The sequence below is a fragment of the Egretta garzetta genome, unplaced genomic scaffold, assembly GCF_000687185.1.
Source record: "Egretta garzetta isolate BGI_Z169 unplaced genomic scaffold, ASM68718v1 scaffold145, whole genome shotgun sequence".
Taxonomy (NCBI): Eukaryota; Metazoa; Chordata; class Aves; order Pelecaniformes; family Ardeidae; genus Egretta; species Egretta garzetta.
Window position 1 is genome coordinate 1,135,204 of NW_009259687.1, and position 25,735 is coordinate 1,160,938.

The 25,735-nt window shown below is 39.1% G+C and overlaps 1 protein-coding gene across 3 annotated transcripts in view; it reads left to right on the plus strand.

The window, feature by feature from the left end:
* Positions 1-25,735, plus strand: part of TESK2 (testis associated actin remodelling kinase 2) — an 83,700-nt gene that overhangs the window by 30,384 nt on the left and 27,581 nt on the right. For 2 of the 3 annotated variants that reach the window (XM_009638814.2, XM_035894229.1), the window contains exon 4: positions 6,864-6,912. In XM_009638814.2, the coding sequence (XP_009637109.1) occupies positions 6,864-6,912 (49 nt within the window). Of the gene's footprint in view, positions 1-6,128; positions 6,172-6,863; positions 6,913-25,735 lie in introns of those variants that run through there. The other variant, XM_035894230.1, reaches the window with a different exon arrangement.

Consider the following 25,735-nt stretch of genomic DNA (forward strand, 5'->3'; position numbering starts at 1 on the left):
TGTATTAGTATTTAAAGGGAATGATCCTCTTCCAAAAAGTTCTAATGTATTACTTCCCCTTTCTAGGGAACGTGAGCTACCTCAGTTTGCTGTTAAATGTTATTTTCTTCACTTAATTTCTGTCCTTTAAAGTCCTCTGTATTACTGAGTAAGATCTTTTGTCGCTAGCATCAAGTTTAATTGTTTATTGATTAGTCACTGAATCTCCTCCTCTTGCCTTGAAGGTGTACTCTGATTTTATGTAACATATACATCTGAGCTTCTTCATCTTCTGTAAGGTTAGGATTATCTACTGTTAACTTACGCTGTAAACAAGTTACCTTCCTTAGTGCTGATCTGTTGTTTGCCAGTAAGGATACGAGTGGATTCTTAGGCTGAAAAGTTGATGTCATGCAGTGGTTAATTGTAGCGGGTAGAAGACTGCGAGGCGCTCTGTTATCAAATGGCTTGTAAAATTATGAAACTGAATAGATACTGGCTTTACGGCATCCAAAGTCTGTTTTCAAACTATTTCAACACATTCAGTTCAGTCAGTTACTGTTTTAGAAAGTGAAAGTCAGATTCAGCAATGATGCATTTATTTTAGTATACTAAAATCTTCCTTAATCTGGGTGTGGTTATGTTTTTGACCATCCTGATGCTTTAGTACCTGAAATTTGTAATTGAATCAATGTTTTTGCCCTAGAACTCTTCCCTGTTTTATATGAACTAAGTGATATGGAAGGGAGATTCTTTTTCCTAGTGTATTCGATAGCAAAAAATCAGCATTATCCTTTGGATGATTAAAAAACCCGTGTCTTTGCCAGTGCTCCAAAATACATAGCAACTTTTTACAAGTTATCCATTCTGATGTGCCCACAGTTAACTTCAAGATGTTACTGCAAAGATTCTTGTATTTTTGCACTGATGTGAATAATAAATATTGCTGACTATTTCAAACAGCTTTTGCTTCTGTGCTGTCCATATCAACTCGTTTTCACAGTTACCGATGCCTTTTGAGGTTTTTATCCTAGCCTGCCACAACCATTCTGGAGTGTGAGTTTGTCAGTACTTGGACTTTCTTCCAAGCTTGGTAGAGATTACCTAGAGGTAGGCTTGCGTTCTTACCTCAGTGATACTTTTGTACTGTTTTAGGAGATGGAGTTGTGTCACTGTGTTTCGGTTTCCCTGCTTCTAATACTTGGTGAAGTATCCGTCTGGTTATTTAGGCTTTAAAAATAACTCATGTTGCTGGGCATGGAGTAAAATCCTAACTTTAAATCTCCCCACTCCTTTCAGTATTTCTGTGCTCAGATTCTCCTCTTGGCCAGCTAAGTAGATCCATCTTGATGAGAAGACTGATGTAAGTGAAGAACTTAGTTTTCACTTACCAAATCCCCAGTAAGTATAGCATCACAAAGATTCTAGTGGTCAAATATATACATATATATAAACTATATAAACAAAAAATTCTAACATGTTTTTCATCAAGAAAATGAGAAACTGGCTTCTATTAAAGGGATTATTTTGGCAAAAATGGAACCTCTTTGTCAGTCTGTTAAGGATATCTTGGTGTAGAAGACTCTAGCTCTTGCAGTTACATTGGCATGATGGTAAAAAGTAAGGGGATTTAGAGGTTTTATTTTTCTCTCTTCCCCTTGCCTCCTATTTCAATTAGCTAATGTGATCCAGAGGCAGAATAGATTTTAACTGTAGTGTAACTTTTTGTTCAGTCACTGTCTGGTGATCATAAGAAAGTATTTATGAAAGATCTGCTTTTTTGGTTTTGCTTTTTTCCCTAGGCACCAGCTTAGGGACATTTAGGAGCGGATAGGGCAAAAGCAGACTAATAGTGTTCATGGAATGCTCTGATCTGTTTCTGCCATCAGCCCCATCTCATATCTCCTATTTCCACCTCGTTCCTGCATGCAACCTAAATATGTAGGACTAAAAGCTTTTCTGCCTCCTATCTACACTTCTTGTACTGGGTGTGGGATGTGCTGGCTTTATCACATCTTCCCTCAAAACAGATGGTAAGAGCAGGAGTGGAAAAGTGAGCTGGGGCTCTGTTTTGCACCATGCAATGTTTACTATAGCCACATTAATACATGTTGGCTGATGCATGGTAAAGCTGTAATTGCTGGGGTTAGGCGAACCAGAGGTTTGGAGCATTTCTTTACTCCCTTACTAGCTTGTGTCTCATTTAAAGCTCTGTGCTGTTCAAGGCTTGGGTTAGATCCGGTACCAGGGTTATGAAAGGTCTAGTGTATGCTTGTAAATGTTTTTCACTGCTTTGCTGCTTCTCTAAATGCTGATGTGCTGCCACAGTCATGAGTTTTTACCCAAATCAGAGTAAGAAAATAGGGCTGGAAAGGACTCAAGAAATCTCTGTCCTTGTGTCCTAGCCTGGGAGCCTTAGGGCTGCAGCCTGAGAGAACGGATACCTTTTCATTCTGGTAATGTTTTACAGGTGTGTTTTTCTCATTTTCACAAATGAAGTAGTGTGCTTACACAGATTCTCCATCTCTGTGCTGTCTCTTAGTGTATCTTCAATTTTGAAATAGAATTTTGGTCTTTAATATCACTACTGTTTGCATGAAAAAGTATTTCTTTATTTGATCTGTACCTTGGGGACTTAATTTAAAACATTCCGTACCCAGAAAGCCTTAGCTCATGTCTTAAGTGCTCTCATGGGAGTCCTTGGAGATATTGCTGCGTGTTTGGGAGTGAGCGTGCAGGCAGACTGACTCATTGATTAAATCCACCTTCTTGTGTGCGTGTACACACACACCAAATAAGCAAGCAGTGTGCGTATCACATGAACTTCTTTCAAGGAGAATTGTATTTCATCTCCTTTCAGTCAAATCTAGCACCCTGGGAACACAGTACCTGTGTGTGTGTGTGCAGTTTTCTTCTGTCAAGCCTTCCTTTTTGTGAAATTACTTTGTTACAATAGGCAGAAGGATGGCTTTTGTCTTTAACAGCCTTTGTCCTGTATTGAACAGTGCTTTAACAGAAAAGAAAAATAATTCTGTGTAATGTGGTTATCAAAAAGGAGTGTATTAGAAATGCTGTGCACAAGACAGCAGAAGGGAAGCTGTATGCATTGTGTATAATTATGTTACAGAAAGGATAGATGGAATGCCTTACCTCTGTGTCTTGTATCCAAACACAAGTGTAGAAAACTTAAAATACATTTTTAAGCTAGCATGATGCCTAAAACATTAAGGAAGGTCTTAATGCAGACTTAATATTCTCACTCACCCTCTTTGTTCTCCAACAGTCAGTGCAATGAAATAAGCATCTGTCATTTGACCTTGTTTCTCTTTGTGTTACTTGAGCTCATACGAGAGACTTTTGTATTGGTGTGTTTGGTCTGTTTCTTATTTTTAATGTTATCATCAAACTGCTGAATTTTCTCATACAAGCGGTAGATTTCAGAGGGCATCAATTTATTATGTTGGACTGTAGATGCCCCAGGTTTATCCACAGAACAGGAACACATCCCAGTGAAGTTCTTTTAATGGGAAGCACGTGTTCCAAGTCTAGATGTCCACAGTGGCTGTATAATCTGGATATTAGTTAGGAGGCAAAGATTGCAGGCTAAGGTTACAGTTCTTGCTGTCCTTTTTTCCCTTGCAGTCAGGCTGAACTGAAAGCAGTTTGGTTAACTGCTGTTAACGGACTAAGAAATATTCAGAGTACCTCCTCTTGTTCTTGTCTACGGGGGCAGGTATTCCAGACTGATTGAGGAATAACCTGGTTTATGGAAAGAGACTTCCAACATTTGAACATTGCTGACATTTGTTAGACAGCATTTTGTGGTGGAAATGTGCTGCACTGTATTTAGTAGGGTGGACTCAAATAGCATCCTTCATATTTGCAGCTTCTAGGGAAACTTTTCCAACCGCTAGTTAATGATTTTGGAAGTGCTTCAGCTTTTCTGATAAGGCCAGATACACTGTCTTGAAAATAAACTTCCTTAAATCTGCAAATGTTCTCCTGTTTTGTGGATGACTGGCTCATTGAAGTTTCTTCCAGCTAGAAATGCTTATAGGAAGTGTAACCTTTGGCTGACAAGGCATTCTGCTGAAGTTCACCTACAAGCACATTTTGGCTCCGGAGACAGTGCGTCTAGCCAACAGGAATAATCTCAGCTGTACTGGGCCAGCATGTCAGCTTCCTATCCACAGAACTTGGAATCTCATCTGGGGCAATCTCAGAAATCGAAATCTTATGTTAAGTCTTGCTCGGTAATTGTATTTCCTGGTAGCAGCTGCATGTATTATCTTTTAGTGAAAATGCTTTCCAACAGTGTTTTGTAGCACTACTTGGCTTAACCAAGAGGCTTATTATTGCTTGATACAGCAGCTAAGAAGAAGTTTTCCAGGAATTTGGATCACTAGAGATCTATCGATCTATTTTCCAGAGTATGAAAACTGAGATTCTTAACACAAAATTTAAATGGTTTCAGTATGTTGCTTGTAAACTCATTAATTCTGTCTTTTATCAGTGTATCTGGTTTCTTTTTTCCTGGGTAATAACTTTTAAATGTGTGGGGCTTATACATTTATCTTTATATCCAACTTTTTTCCATGAGATCATGATATTGAGCTTTGTTTTTAATTTCTGATTTAAAGTTAGAAATGCATGTCTGTTTCCCAGTAGAAACCTAAATGTTTAAGAATTTTTGAACTCTTGGTAAGTTGAGCCAGTGTGTCTCTTCTGCCTTAAGTGTAGGCTCACAAGGGTAACAAATATGTTTCCATTGAGACTTGATCAAAACAGGTTGGCAGAAAAAATTGTTCTACCAGTCTTTAGGTGACAGTGATGTTTTTCCTATTTGATAAAGATGAGACAAGAAAATCAATTTTGCCAAAATTTTCATAAATTCTTAATTGCATACATTTTATAATTAAGTCAAATACTTTCAAATTAGGAATTCATTGTAATGTAATGTACCTTTACAAAGGAAGAGTTGATACACAAATGAAAACATTATTATTTTTAATTACTTAGCCTCAGTTTTTCTTGAATGAAAATACTGCAGTACTGGGTTAACCATGTGTAATTAGCATGTTTCATAAAAGATAAAATAATACTTTCAAAAATTGTCTAATAGTAGAACTGATATCTTGGATTTTTTTTTTCCATTTTTGCTTGTGAATAAAGCTATTAACACCATGCCTGCTAAGTCTGGAGACTTTCGGAATGCATTAAGGAAGAAACAGATTTCTGCTCTGGAGGAGTCTGCATTTCTTAGTGTCAGGAAGCTTAATTTGTCAATTTGTTTACAAAATTGTTCATATGCAATTGCTGTATGAAGTGAAACTCAGAAACAGCAATATTTTGAGTAGATGGTATATCTAAAAGAACTCTTCTTCCCTTTCCCCTGAATATCTGGTCATGCTCTATTCTTCATTTAACAGGAGGAATTGGATTTTCACTGTCTCTCAAATTAAAATTTGCATATTTAATTTTGGGAGTATTATTTGAGGTGAGAGCAGGCAACAGACATTCAAGTACGAGTCCTGCTTCTTCTTTGGTTATAAAAACAGATTTCCACAGCTCAGCTTATGCAAAGGACCTTACCTATATTATTTTTCTTTGGCTGCTTGTAATTTTAACAGTCAGCTGTTAGACAAGAGAACAGTGAGGATCATTCATTTCTTCAAAAGCAGCTTAGCTGAACTAGTACTACATGTGTCTTGCATCATTTTGTTTTTGAATTCGGAAGTGTTTGAGGATATAAAAGGTCCTTTTCCTTCAAACTGTTCTCCACAAGATTTTCCTGTCACATTTTATGAAATCATGCATTTCTACCCCTTGCTTGCAAAGTGGAAATTTCTGAACATCGTGAAAATGGCAGACAATTTGGTTTTGCTTGTTGAAACCAAAATATAAATGATAAAATTGAAAATCCATTCATCTAAAAAGAACCAATATTAAAACTGCGTGGGGAGGGCTCTGAAGTGCGTACAATTTAAGTTTTACTGAACTTTCTAATAGGAGATGTTTACCATTAATATTCATTTTCATTTTGTCAGTTATAAGTTCAACTTGTATGGTGGTAAAAATGAACTTTCAGGTGTTCCTCGTGCGTTAAATGTATGGCACATTCTCTATCGCTTTCCAGAAAATCAAGGGTGACAGTCATTACTATTAATAGCAGGAGTCTGAACCTTGGGCAGTGTAGGAAACTTTTGTGGAATGTGTGTATACCGGATAGTATCGAAACTTGCTTTGATCCAAGTGTTGGAAATAGGGGGTTGGGGAGGGGAAGTATACTGCATTTATGTGCCCTCATATTCCTGAGTGGTTAGGAATGGGATAGGAAGAAACATCTTTATGCTTAAGCAGCAAAATGCAAAGGGAAGTAATTTTCTATTTATGCAGACCAACAGTGGATTACTTGGCTTAAACTTCCTTAAAAGAGAACTCTGAGACTGTTCCTTTCTGTGTAAATCATTATATCCTGGCCTTTGCTTATAGTCAAATTAATAACTTTCCATCTTGAGTTTGAGCTGTCTCCTGTGCTCCCTTGACTACTAATTCAAATTATATTGTTGTGTAGACACATGATTTTGTTTTGTGCTGAGAAATTTAAATAATAAACCTTGAGGTATGCAGTATCTGTGAGGCAGAATTTTTTTTTTTTCTTCTTCTTTCTTGGAATATCCATTAATACTTACTATCTTAGTTTCTTTAAAGAAAAAAAAAAAAAGAAAAAAAAAAGGGGGGGGGGGAAAAAAAGCCAAAACCCCTTTTTTTTTTTTTTAATAATTTTTTTTTTTTGTTTAAAAAAAAAAAAAAAAAAAAAAAAAAAAAAAAAGGGGGGGGGGGAAAAAAAGCCCAAACCACTTTTCTTTTCTTGTTTTTTGTAGGTTTATGGGTGTCTGTGTGCATGAAGGACAGCTGCACGCACTTACTGAGGTAAGACTATTTAATGATATACACACTCAATATGAAACAGTTCTCAGGCCAGATTCCGCAACTGCTGTTCACCTTGAGTGATCGCTTCTTTTATGGTGACTAGTGAGTTAATCACATGCTACTTGCTGTGCAGTGGGAAGACTGCAGAATTGGGCTTTAGAACTGTACTTCGCTCGTAGCCCTTGTGTGTCTTTTCTCATCAGAAGCGCTTACTAGGATGAAAAAAAGTCACAGTAGGAACATAACATTTCACTGATAATATTCTAAATGAGAGATGTGGATTACCATTTAGCTGTCTCTAAATATTATTTGTTTCAGTGACATTGCATTGTATTTAAGTTTCATTTATACTCCAGTTGTGTGTACGTTTCGCAGGTGAATCAGGGACGTTTCAGCTGGATGATATTAATATATTCAGCCCATACCACTTTCTTATTTGGAATAACGTCAAGATTACAGCTTAGTCTGGGTCCCATAAAAAGGAACTATTCCATTGCCCATATATGCTGGCCAATATCTAGGTATCAAATGCGAAACTGGAGTTTCCATTCATATGAGTCTTCCCGCCAAGTTTTCCTGGGTTTATGTTTAAAACCCCTGTAAACTGCTCAGGAAAAACAGGAAGGGAGTATTCTCTTGTTAGGAATAACGTTGCCTGTTTTGAGTCAAAATCAACAAAATATTTTTCCTGCTGTTTTAGTTTGAGTACAAATTGAGGAGAAACTCATGTTTTGTACAGTTAATGTTTCTTATTTACTTCTATTTTGTAGGAACTGCTCAATTAAAAGATTAACCCTTTCCCACCCCTCAAAGACAAGTATGTTATTAATGAGCAATTAAAACAGTTCCTGGTATGCTTGCCAAGAACTACTGTAAAATATGCCAATTATCAGGATACGTGTGGCCATCACTTTCTGTAACTTTCACATGCAGCTCTGAAGCAAAGATGCAAATATGAGAGCAGTGAATGTCTTCACTTTCTGGGGTGATAATTCTGCAATTCTAGCTACTATTAGAGTGATGCAACCTAGTTCACAGTGACTATATTTCTAGTGTAAGAGCAAAAGTAAAGACGCTTTCAGAGATTTCAAGATAGAGCACACGTGAGGGGTCCTTTGATATGAGAGGGACAGCTCAGTTGATCTTTTTCTTCCCCTTCCCCCCACCCCTTGCTCAGTAGAGCAAACATTTCTAAGATTTGGCATTATACCTCTGATCAAATCGTTGAGAGGCAGACTTGCTGACGTTATTGCCAATTTCTTTTGGACCTCTGATCAGTTAAAACAGGGAGGTTTTCAGGTCTTTCCACTCACTAAACAGGTCCTTGAAGAGATGGAACTTCATAATGCTTTGCCGTACTAAATCTTGGCAGGTCTTCCTCAGTGTGGCTTTTCGGGTTTTGTTTGTTTGTTTGTTTTTTCCCCCCTTCATCCCAGTCGCTTGCCATTTAAACGTCCCTCCCCACCCAGAAAGCCAAGAAAATGAAACCAGCACAGATGCTTCCTCATGGGAGAACTAACTTTGTAGCTGCTTGCTTTGTTCAGCTATTTTTGAGTTCTTGGCAAGCAAATAAATCTAAGAAAGACTTCAAAGAATAACTTTTTATAGCTATAATTCAGAATAACAGCAGAAATTCCTGAAACATCTTGAGACCAAAGAGGAAAAGTTTTGGACTGAAAAAGGTTGCAGCAAAATTTTGAGAAACAGAATAGCTTCAGTGACATATTATAAAAGTACTTGTAGTGTTCACTGCTTTTCTTATGTGGACCAAGGTGGACATTTGTGGTCATAATGCCTTCAATAGGAAAAAACACGAACAAAGGCCATCATAAGTTGATGTTGTAGGGAATCCACACACAGTTTTGTCCAATACAGTAGTTGTTCTTTGGTTTTACAGAGCTTTTAAAAGTTAAGAGCTGTGTATGTTCTGAGTGGTGGAATTAGTTGTGTTTTCTGGTAATAGTAGTGGCATTCTTCATCTTGTAGTGTGTATAGAGTAGTAGTTGAGTTCTGAAGAATTCTGGAGGCTAGAGAAGGGGGCTGAAATGGCTAGCTGAAGGAATTATTAGTAAGACGGACATGGTGAATCACCAGTTCAAATATAGCCCAGGAGGATAAACAAATCAGCCACTGTCTCATGGCTTTTTTCAGCTTGTGGTCCAAAAAGGGCGGTCTGCTAGCTTCCAGTGCTCAACATAATTGATACTAGCCTTGTGCTTGCAGCACTCGGAGAACTCCTGCCAGGATTTCACTTCTTTGGAGATGGAGCTGTTGATTCGGAGGCCTGTTGCTCAATAGGTGTCTGAGTCACTGCAAGGAGAATCCTCTCTCGCATTAGCCTGTGCTGGACCTGTTCTGTAAGGAGCTTAATTATCTCTTCTTGTGGTTTGAGAGTGCAGTTGATGATATGCCTAAGTAAAAGGGATACAGCATCACTTAGAACTTATGACTGAGGGCACGATGGGAAATCATGTTTGTGTGTTTGTATATGTTTCCATGACAGAAGAAGTTGAGAACTTATGGCAAGTGAATGGATTTAGATGACATGTGCTTAGTCGCCTCCTGTGCTATTTAACAGGCGGGGCAACAACCACAAATGGTGTTAGAGGAGTCTTGAGGATTTTATAAGCCTGTTAAGGGCTACATTAGTAACATACAGCACTTTGTTATTGGAAGGCAGTCTGAAGTGTTACAGGTTTCTTTTCTTGCACGTTTAAACACACAGGAGGCTAAACACAGTGGATCATGCAGAGCAGGTTTTTTTGCTTGAGGAAGGTGTTGATTGTATGTAGGCCTTGGGTTTTTCCCTTTTGGCAGCATTTTACATTGTTTTAATTGTCCTCTCAAGTGGCTTTTGTTTTTAAAACTGTTGGGCAAGAAGCAGTTTCTGTTTGTTTTGGTTTGGTTTTTTTCAAAATACGAATGGAATTGTTTAATTATAGACTGCACTAGGACTTTGGCCTTGTTCTGTATCCACACTCTTATCAGTTTTGAGAATCCAATATTGTTTTCAAAATTCTACTTGAGCCAGAAGCTATGGCATATGCCTCTTCTGAGGCAGTTGAGTATCTATCCTTAAAGTCACAGAATGGTTTAGGCTGACAAGGACCTCTATCCTTGCAAGCACATAGTTAAGAAACATTTAAGGAAAGTGAAGCAGATGCTTTAATAGGTGTACCACTCATATGAGTTGGCAGGCGTTAGACTGCCTCACTAGCTTTAAGCTGATGGGCACAGATTTGCTATGCTTATTTTCTGTAAAACCAGGAACTGGGTATTCCTTTCTCAGTATTCAGCTCTAATCTGTAGCTAGTGGTTTCTTTCTGTAGCTAGAAGAATCTGCAGGGTTTCCTGCTGTACTTGCATGCCTCTCCAACCTAATTTCAGCCTCTCCTTCAAGACTGTCTCTGTTTTCCGGCCACCTTCCCAATCTGACAACTCTCTATTCGCTTCCATTTCTTAATTTCTTGGCACACAGCATCCTCAGACTTGGAGAAACTTGGATAGCAGTACAGGCTCTGGTGTCAGTTAGCATGAGATGCTGCTGAGCATTCAGAGACTAGATCTGAGCCACTGCCAGGAGGTTAGGAGACCGCATACACTCCAGGGGACAGGAAGCTGTCAGCCAGTTAGTGTGGAGCAGGCATGGCTTGATAGCAATAGCATACGATCTTACCCCATGCGCATTTACCAGGGAATGGATGCATGAGCAAGCGCCCATTTTAGATGGGAGGCAAACAAATTTGCGTGTTGCAGGTTCTACAGGCCTATGCTATTACACTGAAGCAGATAACATAGTATATAGTCTAGCATATAAAAGCCACTTAATACCTTTTTGCGGATCATAAATTATTTGTTGAACTCTGTTAAGCAGGTTTATCTGAATTTCTAAGAGGGGAGGTCAGCTAAAATCTTATAATTAGTTGTGTATATATGCACAGAACAAGTCATACAGCTTGATAATTCTTTCTTGAAGGAAACTAAAACCCTGACAGCTGTGTCTTTAGAATATGAGGAAAGGAGAGGAGTTGTGTTGATTAGGATATCTTGGAATTGCAGTGCTTCACAAACAATAGCTAATTGTTACAACAGAAGCTTTATGGCTATTAATTCATACTGGATGACAGTAAAAAAAGTGCACAAATTCTCTGCTGCCACAATCTGAAGCTGTAGCTTTACTTGCTCAGTGCAGGATCTGACATGCAGTGGAGCTTGCTCAGGCAGGGAGCAGGGCCGTGGCGGTGTGGTAGGAACACATGATCTGTCATGGAGGGGTGGACCGTATTGTTTCAGCCAGCAGCTGCATCTGCTGTCTGTCTGGCATGCCTCTCCTGCAGTCTTTCAGTCTTTTTTTTTCTTGCTGGTGTACTACCTAGTCAGGCCTTCCGATTCCATCGCAAGTACCTGTTGTGGTATTAGAAGTTTCATGGGTCTAAGAGCATATTTGGGCAGCCTTGGTTTTAAGGTGCTGTTTATGTGGCATTGGAAAAATAATGAGAGAACTGTAAGTGGCGAGCCAGCCTTTCTGTGCATCTGGCTTCTTCAGTGCATCCCATTCGGTGAGTTCTCCTTATTGGCTGCCTCATGTACTGTACCTTACGGGTGCGGTATGCAGGGGTGTGTGAAAGTGCCTTTGAAGTCTAAAGTGCTTCCTGGGTGCTCAGAGTGGTGGTGTCTGCAATAATGCATGTTGGCAATGTATAGCATGGACAACAGAGTTTAATGCAGGTGTATGTGACAAAAAGTGCTGGAAGAAAAATGTTGACTGCTGCTTTAACTTTTTTTTTTTACAGAGAATCCACAGAATTCTTTGAACTTGTGCACATTTTCAGTTCAATTAATTTTTTTATAGTTGTGTCATAAACCCCAGGAAAAAATTTACTACGGAAATCCTTCCAGACATGTTAAGTTTTATCTTGGGCAAGATAATTGCTGTTGGACAATTTTGACACGTTACACTGTAATGGCTTACTGAATTTGACACTGCTGTTTTTACCATCAACCACAATTCATTGTTTTGAGACAAGAATGCTGTTATATAGCCGTTTGGAAACCTTTTGTACTCCTAAAGCTTATCTTAATGAAAGAGCCTGTGGCTTTTGAAGAGAGAGAGTTTTTTTCAGTAAGCTCATCTGTGATAACTGAAAACTTTCCTCCTTTGCTTTTCCTCCCAACAGAAATAACTTAAGTAAGCTATAAATGCAATTAGTGGACTTTCAGGCCTTTGGAGGCCTTCCTTTTTTTTGTATTTTTTTTTTTTTTTTTACTTTTGGAGATAGCACTGATTGGGAAAAAAAAATATTAAAAGCTTAAAATTCTCAGAATTGTTACAGTTGTGCTAAATTATCCTTTTACAAGGAAGGGAAAGTAAATTCTTCAAGCAAGAAGGTCCTTCTGATATACAGCTTTCACAAGCAGAATTTGTAATGAAACATACTTAATTTTCCTTTTTTCTTCTCCTCAGTTCTTAGGCACCTTTCTGTGGAGAGCCTTTGCCCCTGGAATGGAGAAAACAAGACAGACATCACTTAGGTCTCCTCTTCTAAACCTTTATGCTACAGCAAAAACTGTAGGCATACATTGCCTTCCAGTTGGCAACTGCACACTTTTGAGAGTTCTAAAAAGCCCTGGAACACCATCCTTTCCTTGTTCCCTCCTCCCCCCCATCTCCTGTAACACTTGCTAATCCCTACTGTTATCCCACCAGTGTGATTCATGTTGTTTGAATAACTTTAGTTTTACTCATCTAGCACTGCAAATACTTAACTCTCCTTTTGTGATCAGAGTAGGCTGTCCTGTCAACCCTGGAGAACTTAGTGTCTTTAGAACTGTAGTTCCTATTATCAGTCATTTTGCAAATATTCCATATGGCAAAGGAATTGTTCCCAGTTTAGGTATTACCTGTTTACTAGCTCAGTTTAGTTCGTGGATAAGATGGCTCTGGTGGTTGTTCCTCAAAAAAGAGAATAGCTGCAGTGCTAAGTTGATGAGCCTGAGCCTGGAGAGAACTGAAGAGAAGATGAAAGTTGTGTTAAAGGTGGCACCAAGAAGAAACTTAAAAGAAAAGAAGGGACTCTCAACTTCATCCTGCTAGGAAATGTTACCCATCTTGCTGGATAGTGCTGTCCAATTTCTAGCAAAAAAACAATTTAGAGAATTATTAGGGAAGCCCTTTGCTTCATGTAAGATTAAAGGTTTAGATATTACCTAATGTGTATAGCCAAGCCATACTGATTAGAGGCTTCCAGATCAGTTTGTATTCCTTAATATCCTGTGACTTTCATTAGCTACCCTTGCTTTTTGAAATCTTCCTTAGGCACTTTATATAGTCTTTCTGACTGTAGTATTGAAAAAAGAAAACTCAAGAGGAGGAGCAAAAAAGCAGAGGGGTGGGGAAATTCTAGAGTTGTTTTGGTCCTTTGTCTCTCCTCAAATTTGGTCCCTAATTCTGGTCCAGTTTGGTCTCATTTGCATACCTAAAGCATCTTGCTTGAGTGTATTAGAGGTCTCAGGTTATTTACTTTATGGTCCTGTGGAACTGGCAACTGCTGTGACTTTCTGGAGGAATGAAGTGAGCAACTGTGCAAACTTTCTCTTGGATGTTTTTGTCGACAGCTCTGAGAATACACCTGTTAATTCTAAATGTCTTTGTTTTAGGGGAATGAGTCTTAATAGAGAATAGTGTAAAAAAAAAATGGAATTTACTTTGAAATAATTTGAAAAAAAGATTAGCATGCTGTGATGACAAAGGATATCTTTTGGATGGCTTTCAGCAGCCAACAGCTGGCATTTTTAAATGTCTCCTGGCTCTAGGATGCTGCAGAAGGACTGCTGTTTAAACTTTGTTAAGAACTCTAAGTATGTATGAAATTCTGCAGATTAAATTGATCCTTATGATCTCTCAGCCAATGAATAGCATGAGCGGTGGATAATACTGTAATAAATATCTACATGCATGCTTTATTTTTTTTGTCCTTAGTTCAGATTTTTTTTGTAACATTCATTAGAGCTACAGCTTCATTTTATATACTTGGGAATAGGAATATATTATATTCCATATATTCATCCTTATATTCCTGGGAATAGGAAGAAGAGGAGTTCCTTCAGTGGTGCTGTACTGGTGCCAGTGCTGGAATGTGTAACGTAGAGAGGCAATCTGGGCCTTTGCAGGTATAAAACCCAAGTAACAGAAGTGTAAGTTTAGCCTTACTGAAAGTATGTCAGAGGTATCGGGTCCCCTGTTAAACTGTGGTTACTTTGTACCCTCCTGGTGTGGATTTGGGTATTAGAACTGAATATATTTAATTCCAGGAAGGTATGCTTTGATTAAAAGAATGGTTACGTGGTATAAAACTAGAGTACCTATTGCTATTATTTTTGCCCCTTTTGCTGCTTTCATTATAGGACTGGAAGTCCAGCCAGCACACATCTGTGTTATTTCCTCTGTTAATTTGGTTGTTTGGGTTCATTAGCTTTTCCCTTACAGGAGTCATTAAGAATCAGACCTTGCATAGACTGGCTTCAGGGTCAAAAGAAAACCATTCATCTGGACCCCGGGGATTTGACCTCTAGAGAAGAGTAATGGTAACCTTGTCTGACGCAGCCGTAGTTGCACTCCCCCTTAATGACTGGGGAAGTTTGCTGTAGGACCTGAGGAGAAGAGGAAGGGTCATGGCAGAAGAAGTAGGGTTTAAAACTGAGCAGGAAATAACTAATAGTTAGGAAGACTAGGCTAGCCTGTAACATAAAGGTGAGGAATCATTCCATTTCATTGCAACTGTTTTTTCCAGCACTAAAATAGAAAGAATGCATCATGTAAGATGTCTGTTAAGACTGTTCGGTGTCTGCATAGTGCTTTATGTTTCTGCTCTTGAGAAAAAGCACTTCTTATCTCGCCAGAGACAAATTGTTGCAAACTAATAGATGATTTGAAATATGTAGTTAGTTCCATCATCCTTTTTTAAAATACATAGAACTGTAGAGTGTTTTACTTTTTACTTCAGGTAACAGTGTTAAGGTGAATCTACAAGATGCAAACCCTCTATTACTGTGTGCCTGCTTACTGGCACATGTGAATATAGGCTCAATCTTTTTGGGTTAAAAAACCCAACCAACTGAACATGTGCAGAAGGACAAGTCTATTGCCTGTGCTTTCTTCTTCATTGTGCATGAACACCAGGGCTACGTTATGATGAACTGAAAGTAGTCACCTTCGTTGTCGCATGCAGCAGCTATCTTGATGTAGGTAATCGGGACTTTTCTGAGAGCCAAAAAGTCGGGAAGTTTCTGTTTATATTCCAAGGTTAATGTGTTTATAACACAGCAAACCAAGCATAAAGCAATATCTTTTTGAAATGTTAAAGATCCTGGGATCTGCTTGGGATGTGCTTCAGATTTCTCATATCAAAGTACCAGTTTTAGCTTTTGCTTAAATCATTGTGACATTAAAAAAAAAAAGATATCTGTAAGTTTGAGTGTTAGGTACTTGTATGCGTGTATGTATCTGAAATAAGTTATTTTATTAGCTTTGTCCAGGACCACATGTAGACCATGTGCTTTTTCTTGTTCCTGTGTAGCTGCAAAATGATTCCTAGTACATCTTTGATCGTTTTGAAATGCAGTTATAATTTTTTTATAAACTTGTTTCAGTGCAAACACTTCATCTCGATTGTTCGTGATAGAATTTTAAAAATACTTGTCAACAGTTGAGCCGTATTTGGTCTTAGTTTTGCACTCTTTGCAGCATATGGACTGTCAGTGTCAGTTTTGCTGTAACAGTTTGCTTAGGTTCCCAGTTTAATTTAAAAAAAGTGTCCGAATGCACTCTCAGCAAATGTAGATTGATGCTTGGTGACCAGCTCTACCTCATCCTTTCTCTGTGCTATACAAGGCATCATGTTGTTTCATCTTCAAAATGGTGTCCTTTTTTTCCCATGGATTCATTCTCTTTAGAGGAGTACAGCATGTTTCTCTTCAACCTGAGATATCCATATATGAAAGGTTTAATATATCTGACACTTCCCAGCTTGCAGAATTGAAGACATCCATTCCTGTGCCATTGATCCTTGTCAATAAGCACAAGTAGCTCTAGAAGCAACTATGCCCAGAGGCAGTGTTAACTGGAGAGTGCTAGACTAACCAACTGTATTCGTTTTGAGGGAGGGGTGTTTGCCCTAACTATATTTTTTGAAGGGGTGCATGAGAAAGGGAAAAAAATAAATATCCCATTTCCAGTAATGATTCAGTCTAGATCTATCAGCTCTAGGAAGTCTGAGTGAGGGTTAGAAGGATGTGAGCACCATCATGCTGTTTTATCAGCTAAGGATGTCTCATTTTTGTTGAAATCATTCTGTAGGCACTTTTACTGAGCCTAGATGATTGGTTATTCCAACAGCTGAAGAGTTGTAGAGTCTACCTTTTACATGAGATTTGACTTAGGCTGATTAAAGGCAGAAGTAAACCTGACTCATCTGTATGCACCAGTAGATGCAAAATTAAATCTAAACATAGTACATGTAAGAAGTAAATTAGACTGTTCAAAGTAAGTAGAGTTTAAAAAGCTTGTAGAAAAGAGAGGGTAATGTTGGTATTTGGAAAATGTCACACTGTTTAAACTTTATGCTAGAACTTTAAGGCTTCATGAATTATTTTGTAACACAAAAAAGCAGTATGTCAAAGACAGTGAAGTTATTTCACAGAAGTTAAGACAAAGTACATATTCTTTACTTTGTTTATATTGTTTTCCTTGGGAACCAAATATTTTTGTGAATTAGTTAAAAGGAAAAAAGGCTTCAGTCCCAAACACAGCTTGATATGCTGCACATACCAAAAAAGTCCATTTAAAATCACACAAGGGGGCCTGGTTTTCAATGACAGGAGGCAGGAAATTTAGTGTTCTGGCTGAAATTCCATCTCCAGTTCATACTCTTGCCGCCTGATGTTGTGGCGTATGTGGTGTGCTTGACCCTTTAGTTCTTTCTCCAGCAAAAATGATACAGGCCTCCACAGGAGTTTCAGCTAGGTCTGTCTGATTTGTAGCTTTGCAATTTTGAGTGCTTAAATATCAAAAGTCATGTTCTTGGAAAGCACGTAAAGTATTTAAGTTAGGTGATCTTTCAGTTTATTTTCCTACATGTGACGGCTATTTACTTTTTCACAAATGAAAGCTATCTTGTCTGATTGCAGTGATCAAAGACCTAGGGTTTCCAGAAAAAACACTAAACAATAGGTTTTTTTTTTAACTTAGTTTTTGGGTTGGTTATGCCAAGTTAGCCCCACAGAATGCAGGTGCCCCTGTGGCATAGCTTCAATTTGATAGGAAGTTAAATGCTGCTGTACCTGGTTGCAACACTTGTTCTGAGGACAGGAGGAAGCTTTAATTACTGAATTTGTGTGTGTTTTCCTGTGGCTGTATGTCTGATACAATTTGACCAATCTCCCCAAAATGCATCTTTTTAAAGAGTGATGTCCTGTCATGTAAATGTGCAGAATTAGAATAATAAGTAAGAGAGGTTCAAGTGGGTCTTTGCTTTACAGAAAAGTGGAATTGATTCTCAAAAAGCTGCAGTAAAAAGCTCAGCTGTGGGAAGCAGAAAGCTGACAAAAATTTTGGCTTCTGGAGGATGCAGGCTGGCCTTGCAGTCTCTCTCTCAGGAGGCAAGTGCTGGCAGACCAGTTAAAGAAAAAACCTTCTGTGGGTTGGTGGTGCCCAGGTAAATTAAACACATTGGGGACAACTCTACAGAGAAAGTCTCTCCTTTTAGCAAAAGCAGACAGGCAATGAAACTTGTGTAAGCACTGCATTGGGCTGAAGGCACAGGGAAGCTACTAGATGCATTTGCAGTATGTGCTTAGGTGAGGAGAGAAGGGTGGGTTCTCACAGTGAAGAAAGTTCAGGTGTAAAAAAGTACTATAATCAGAGACGCTAAAGAAATCATTATGTAAAGACAGAAGCCGAGACTTTGAAAATACGAGTCTAACTTCAGGTGCACAGTCTGTATTTATGCATGCAGGTGCCTGTAATAGTGCACAAGGAACCTTTTTTATTAATTACTTTAATTGAGATAGATGCATCTAAATATGTTGTGTTCTGAGGAAGGCTTGCTAAATATCTTGCTGGTGGTAACCTCTTCCTCCTTCTTAGAATGTTTCAAGGACAGAAGAAAGAAAGATAAGAGGCAGATAAATGTTGAACAGCTAACAGCAAGCTCCGTTGTCTCATTCCTTCTCTTCCTTCCCTGAATGCGTGTGGCACACACACGCGGGTGGTGTGTGTGTGTGTGTTCTGTGGGTTTTTCAGGGGGAGGGATTTTTAGTGTCTCTGTTTTCACACTCATTGTAAGCCTACTGGACTATTTGCCATTGTCTCAAGCAAAAAAGAAAATCATTTTTGAACTGCAACCCCTGCAATTCTTTTATTGTTGCTTTCTGATAGCCTGGAAATATGTCTAGGTTAGTAAGAGTGAGAAGATGCAAGCTTCTCAACTACTGTGGTGTGAGGGGGAGAGAGGGGAGGAGAACTGGATTCTGCCTTGAGGACTAGATTTTCCCGTTACTTGTGTGTATGAAGAGATGCAGTCCATATAGATGCTGTGATGCTAGCCCGTTTAACTTTTTGTGGGGGATTTTCTTCTTTATTTTCCAGTAAATTCAGTTAGTTTGTAGTGCTTCCCCCCATCTCCCGCTTCACCCTGGACCCCAGGAAACATACTCTTGAATTAACAAGTATTTTGTAGTTTCACTTCCTCATTTCACTTTACTTATCAGCTATTGAAAGCATTCAGACACTGAGTTGTACAAGAAAATTCCTTTAATGTTTGCCTTTGCACACCACTATTAACAGGGGATCTTGGTGCATTCTGTAATTGCCAATAAAGTGTTTGGGCACCCTCAAATGTAAATGGATGCTGCAGCACAGCTGGAGTGTTGAGGCTTGGAAAAGCACTCTGAAACAGCTCAGAAACAGTATTCCTTGTGCAGAATTTAAACAGTTTGTACTGTAAGAGGTGTTTGTTTGCTATTACTTTTGCACTCAGTAGATCCTTGTAGCTGTTTTACAGACTTCAAAAAATGAAGCAAGCAGGTTATTTATCTGGAGTCTTGCAGACATATAATCTGTGGGCCGCTACTGCTGGTATCTTTGTGGGGAAAGTGAGAAAGACCTTATATAAGTAAGAGGCTCCTTGTCAGGGGCTACAGCTTGCTTCTAGGCAGAACTGAGTGTATAGCATGTTCAAAATGCTGTCATTACAGATAGAGCCTTCTGCTCTTAACAGAAGTGTTACCGTAGAGATGCTGTTTCTCTTGCCAGTGTCAGCAACAAGGTACTTTCTCTTCTGTGCCTGTGTGCTAATTTATGCCATTGCTAGCTTGCCACATCCCAGATTCTTATCTGCACTGAAACTAGGCTCTACTTAGAATCCCAATGATTGTGACTTCAGATTATAAATGCAGGGTTTTTTTATTAGGCCTTCTTTGCTTTCTGTTTTTTCTACCAATATAATTACAGGAAAAATGGTTATCAAGGTCAGTTTGTATAGATACACTGGGAGTGTTTTCCGGTTCCAACAAAATAAGCTTATTTCCTGAAGTATTTCAAACCCTTCATACATATGGGTTGCAATAGTGCATTGTTACTATGTGCCTGCAGTTGAAGCCTTACTTACAGTAATCTGTTTCTAGCAGCAGGCAAGCAAGTGAACATTAAATTTTGATTGAATGGAATGGCAGGAAATAGATTCAGCATGCTGACCATAAGAGCTGTTGTATGTAGAGAAATAAAGGAAGACAAATCTTGCCATATTCTTTTCCGTGACACCACTTAAATATTTGGAATGCGACAAATGGTTTTCAGTACAGGTCCTTCCTGAGTTAGTGCATGTTAATTCTTGTTTGCCCTTATAAAATAAGCCATGCCTGTACATGCCTTTTTAGAAGGAGGAGTCAGTGAATCAATCAATGCCACAACTGACATGGAAGAAGAAACAGAGGTAGATCTGTTGCGTTTTCTTGGCTTTTGGTCCCGAGTTCTGATGAGTGACCATACCATGGCAATTGCATGAGGAAGCTTGCCCTCTCCTCTATGAATAGCTGACACTTTTTAAAGCAAGATTGTTTTAATCCTGTAATGATTAAAACTTTTAAAGAAAATACACATTTTTTTTAAATTAAAGAACTGAATTGTTTGTATTGGTTGAAAAGCAGTAAAGAAACTGACTCTAGGTTACAGACTTTTTTTCCATTTGGTTTTCAGCAACCAAGGAGCAGGAAAGAAAAGTGGCCTTTAGAAGGAGGACTTTCAGCTTTTCTTCTGTCCTTTCAATCAGGCTGGTTTTCCTAGCCACTTAAGCCCTTCTGGTCTCACGTGAAAAAGTTTGATATTTGCTCTGAAATGTGCTTGCTTCACCTGCATGTTCTGACTCTTTCAGTACTTGTGGTTTGCTTCCTGGCAACATTAGTTCACCTGCTGTCCAAAAATATATTCGTACAGCCCAAATTAAACATCCAACTTGTTCTGGTTTAATGTTTAATTTATTTTGTTTGGTGCAATCGATGTGTTGGATATTTAATGGAAATGGAAGGTTACTGCTCAGAGGTACTTGGGTGAGGTGATTTTTTTAGATTTTTAAACTTTTTTTTTTAACAAGTGGAGGTCTGTGAGCTAACTTGAAAAACAATTCAATCTGGTAGTTAGTCTCAGTGTATCAACTTGTAGTATCTTACATTGTCATTTTGAATATACTGATACTGTTTTGAATATACTGATACTGTCTTTCTTTTCAAGTTTGCACAGTTGAAGCTAATGAAAACAGTTGGGGGAATCAAGGAAATTTCCAGTCCTCCCACTGTAGCTAATTATGCCAGTTGTGGCAGAAGGGTACATTGGCTTGTTGTCTAGCAGCCAGAAACCTTCAAAGTAGTCACTTAGAGAGTGCTGAGTGTGACAGATGACTGTTAAAACATACGGGAAATGAACATTGGGTTGTGTCCTCCTTGCAATGAGTGGTTTAAAACCTTTTTTTTTTTTTTTTTTTAAACTTCTGCAGAAAGCTGAGTGAAGATCTCAACTTCCTTTTACTAGGAGCGAGAGTTACCTTCTTACTTCCAGCATTAGAAATTATACAAATATGCAAGCTCTCACTGTTTTGACGCTGCTTCAATGCATTTGTTGCCAATGTCTACGATGTTACTATTTTGCTTTCCTGGTCTCTCTTTGGAGTCCAGCTACCTGGTCTGGCTTTTGCTCTGACATCTCTCTCTCCTCTCCACACTGAAGGTGCTATAGCCACAATTCTGGTGTCTCTTCCCTCCTGCTTCTCTGCCTGCTTTCTTCACTGGGCTTCTCCAGTGTATGAATTCATTGCTATCTCAGTGTTTGTCTTGTAGTGTTGTGGGTCCCTGGGGCTCTTACTCTTTACTTACCTGATTTGGTCTGCCATCCTAAATGCACTCTCCACACCTACTTTTCTTAACCACTTAATGTGTTGCCTTTGGCAGCATTTGGGCTACTGTACAGGGGTGTCTTGTGGTTATTTGTTACTTTCTAAATGGCAAGCAGTAACATTTAAAGCTGAGTAAATAGCAGGTCAACTTTTTTCTGGCTTTTCTGTGCTATATCTGGTGGCTTATTTATATTAGACTTACATATTTGAAACAGTGTTGGTTTTCAAAGTAGCACTGAAAACTCTTTGCAGTTCCCTTCAGTCTTCCCCCTCAGACTTGGCAATATTTGGAGTTTTTGTTTCTGAGCAATAACTGCTGGAATCACATGAATCTGATGCGACTTTTCTTTAAAAGCTTATAGTTCTCATATTAGTGTTTTTAAACCTTTATTCTGAATTTTGAAGGCTAAAATCTGACAGCTGAAGTTCAGTATTAGTCTCTTGAAATAAGCCACGTAATGCTATGTGTAAGTACCATTATGTAAGTATGCTGAATTTTATGCCATTCCTCATTTCATATGTTTGAGTCTGATAATGTGACTGCAAGTGTCTTGCAGGGAAGCAGTCCTGTTATCCTATTCTCCAGTTAAAATAGCACGTTTCCCTATGCCCTGCCTGTTGTGTGGGAAAGGATTACATGCTGCTGCTTTTGCATTTCGTAGCATTAAGCTGTAACATCAGAAGCCTCTTTGATACTCTTTGATCCAGAAAGCACCTATGCTTGGCTGAGCTTCTGGGTAACTTTACTGCCCTCTTTCCTCATAAATTTCGGGAGAAGTGTAATAAGTACAGTTTTGCTGAACTTCCATTCTAGCAACAAAAGCATGAGGTCCTACCATGGATAAATTTATCAGAAAAGAGTATTTTTGTAAGCTAAAGTGGTCTTTTCAACCAGTGTTCCATTTGCTGTGTTAAGCTGTAGTAAATGCAAAAATAAACAAGCTAAAGCAGTTACTTTTAGACTGGCAACCAGATAAACTGACTGTTGGTGTCCTGTTACGCAACAAAAAGCTAGCAGTAGGAATAATGGGTAGCTGTTTCACTGCAACCTGATGACACAGACTTTGAAAAGGTCTGAACACTGCTCCATTTAGCTGTGAGGTCTCTTTATGAAATGTAGTGCCCTCTGCTTTCATTGTCGTAGCCCGATCAGATCTCTGCTCCAATTGCTTGTACACTTACGCAATGGCTGTTGTTGTTGTAGTAGAATAATGCTTTGAGACGATGTGCGCGCTGTAGCCTTACTGTACCAGCATTGAAATGTTTCAGGGACAAAATAAAATCCAGTATTCTCTTTGGGAGAGGTGCACTTACTATCCTTTAGGATCTTCTTACCACACAGAGCTGGTGTGTTAGTAAGAAATTGAGAACAGGTATTTTTCTTTCAGTTGCATTGGCAATTAGGAAATAATGTACATAATCTTGTGTCTATTCTGAAAAGGCATTGTTGAAGGACTCTGAGAAAAAAAATAGGCCATCAGGCTGGCTGTTTGCATTGTCAGCCTGAATGACCAGAAGAATTGGATTACTTATGTGACACCAAGGGAGCACTGAACTCTGTGTGGTGCTTGCTTTAGGGACAATTCAGGACTCTGCATGTAAATATTACCTGCCAGCCAACTAAAACCTGAGATCAACTAGAGTCTTAAAGATGTCTGTAGGAAAATCTTAGTTCAGTTGTTCACTTGATGATTAGCCTGCTGTGCTTTATAGAAGTTGACAAGAAATTAGAGCCAAAACCAGAATTCACACCTCTAATAAATGAGGTCTGAGCAGTTGCCAGGTGGCAGTTTCGGATAGGAGGCCTAGCGGGTTTTGCGTATGTTCTGGAGTTGTGTCTGATTATTGCTCTTGCAGCTCATGCATGCTGTGTCCTATGTGTGTGTCAGTTTTCACCCAGCCCATGCTAGAATCAAGTCCTTGCAGTTAAGATGGATGAATGATCCTGCAAGCCAATTTGACTGGAAGGGTGCTGGGGGAATAGATATATTAGATGCACTTAACTAATATGGCAGCAATGGATCAAATCATCAGACTACTTTATTGAAAAGGAAAGCACAAACATGCTCAAGATAGTAGCTACCTATTGTCACATTTCAGTATGTATGTCAATACTCTTACCGGTTGTTTGTTTTATTTTATAGCGTTTCTAGAGCAATTACTGCCATGGTATGGCACAGTTTAACCCTAACCAAAATAGAAAGACAGGCCAGTGATTCCTTTCCCCTCACATTCTCTTGCCAATGAATTCAAGTATGGTAGTACTATATGGACAGTCTGTTATTGCGCAGTCAGAAAGGTGAAATGGTTTGAGATAATTGGTAAGTGTCACTTTATAAATAGGTTATTGATCTAGGTGCTTTAGTGCCTTCTGTTCCAGGTTGGTCAATACTGTCCTGATTTGAACATAACTGGATGAGAAGTGCTGCTTGCACTGTTCCAAGGAGGCTGGGAATATATATGAAGTTAATGTAGAAATCTTATTCAGCACTTTTTCCTCAAGCATTCTAGCAACTTGTGATTTTTTATTTTTTATTTTTTTTTTTTAAAAAAAGCTAATGATAATGAGCAATGTTTTTTTTCCTCGTGTGCTCTATAAGGTCATCTAGCTCCCTTAGGGGTTCAAATGAAAGCAATGAGAAAGAAAGATCAAAGTTGGAAAAGCTCAAAGCAGCATTGTTTCCAGCATTAAGTCAGGTTGGCTGCAGCTCTGTCTGGTTGAGTCTTGAAAATCTCCGAGGATGGAGATTGCATAGCCTCTGAGTGACCTGTTCCAGAGCTGCTCCCCTCTCTGACACACAAGCCCCTAGCATAAGGGACAGGTTGTTTTGGATCTCTGCCTTGCACCAGCCTGCAATTTCTAGTTTCCAGTGTAGTCATCTGACCAACTCCCCCCCCCCCCCCCCCCCCCACCCCCTCCGGGACCAGCAGGCATTTTACTTTGCAAAATGATATGCATTAAGCACAAATTTGTGAGTAATTAAATTATCTTGACTTCAGCTCAAAAGAGAATAGTTCAATAGAAAATTATACTGCTTTATAAAATGCACTGTCCTGTTCTTATATCAGTCAGGTCATCCTCTAGAGTTCAAGAGCTTTCCTTGCCTAACTGTAAATAAAAACACTTTTGCCTATTTGATCTAGAAATAGTCAATATGAGGAAGCATTCTCTTTCACTCTACCTTATTTTGAAATCCTTTCCTGTATACCATTGCACTTTCTCCTGCTGTTAGTCTAATGCAAAATATATGAAACAGCATCTTGAAGTAGTCATAAGAACATGAAATTGCTAAATACTGGAGCATTTCCTAGATCCAGGCACCTTTTGTGGGCTTGCCTCCTTTGATAGGAGAAGGAAGGTGCTATCTAAAATCCAGCCCAGATTGGAGCCAATTAAACATCTTTGAAGAACATTTGAGTACAAGCAAGTAACTCTTGTACTCACCCTTTGCCTAGATAGTTGATCAAGGACAAAAGGTGGATGCACAGCACCATCATTGGGCCAAAGGTTCATATTTAAAAGGAGAGAAGTAAATGCTGAGGGTGAGAATGCTTGGTGCCTGCTGTGTCCATTTGTGGCATGTGTACTTCCCAGCTTGTCCAGCCAGTCAGTAGAGCTTCTGTGAGAGAGAGGGGTCACGTCCTGGACTGCCAGTGAAATGGGCTGCTGTGCGTGGGCTGGGGTGACCCCAGTTCTGGGGGGTTGTGGAGTATAGTCGAGGGGAGCAGTAGAGCCCACGCTGCTTTATGGTGCCCCCTCCCGGTAAGCTTTGTGGCACTTAAAATTGGTTTGTGCCCCAACAATTTAGCCTCCTTAAATAATTACTTGTGAAACTTGCATACCTGCTGAAAAAGGCTTTCAAAATTAACTGGTGAGCTCAGAAAAAGACAGGGCCTAACTGTAAGGAAGAAGTTGAAGCTGGCTTTTGTACTGTTCAGGAGGTGAGCCATGACCCTGGGACTTACTAGTAGAGTCTGGCTTACATGTGCCTTTTCCTCGCTATAGCATAGTCTGAGGCGATCAGCTACAGCCACACTGCACGGTGTGTGGTTCACATTTGCCTTGTGCCGCAAGCTCCAAGACACAAAGAAGCCCAACAAAATACAGACAATTTCAAAGTTTCTGAAATAACAAAGCTGCAATCATGATTTCTATTTTAAAGTGATAATGGTGGGATGTGTTTTGTTCGGGTGAATGACACGGGAAAGTGCAAAGCCTCTTGAGAGAGAGAGTTGGAGAGCTGTCTGGCACAGAGGAGCAAAGTTGGTGCAGCCTGCTGCAGTGTTACATGCTTGGATCAGGCTTGGGAGCACATTATCCTGTCTGCTTCACTTGGATTTTCTTGAGAGAAGTCACTGCATTGTGGCCAGGTTTTGCTTTT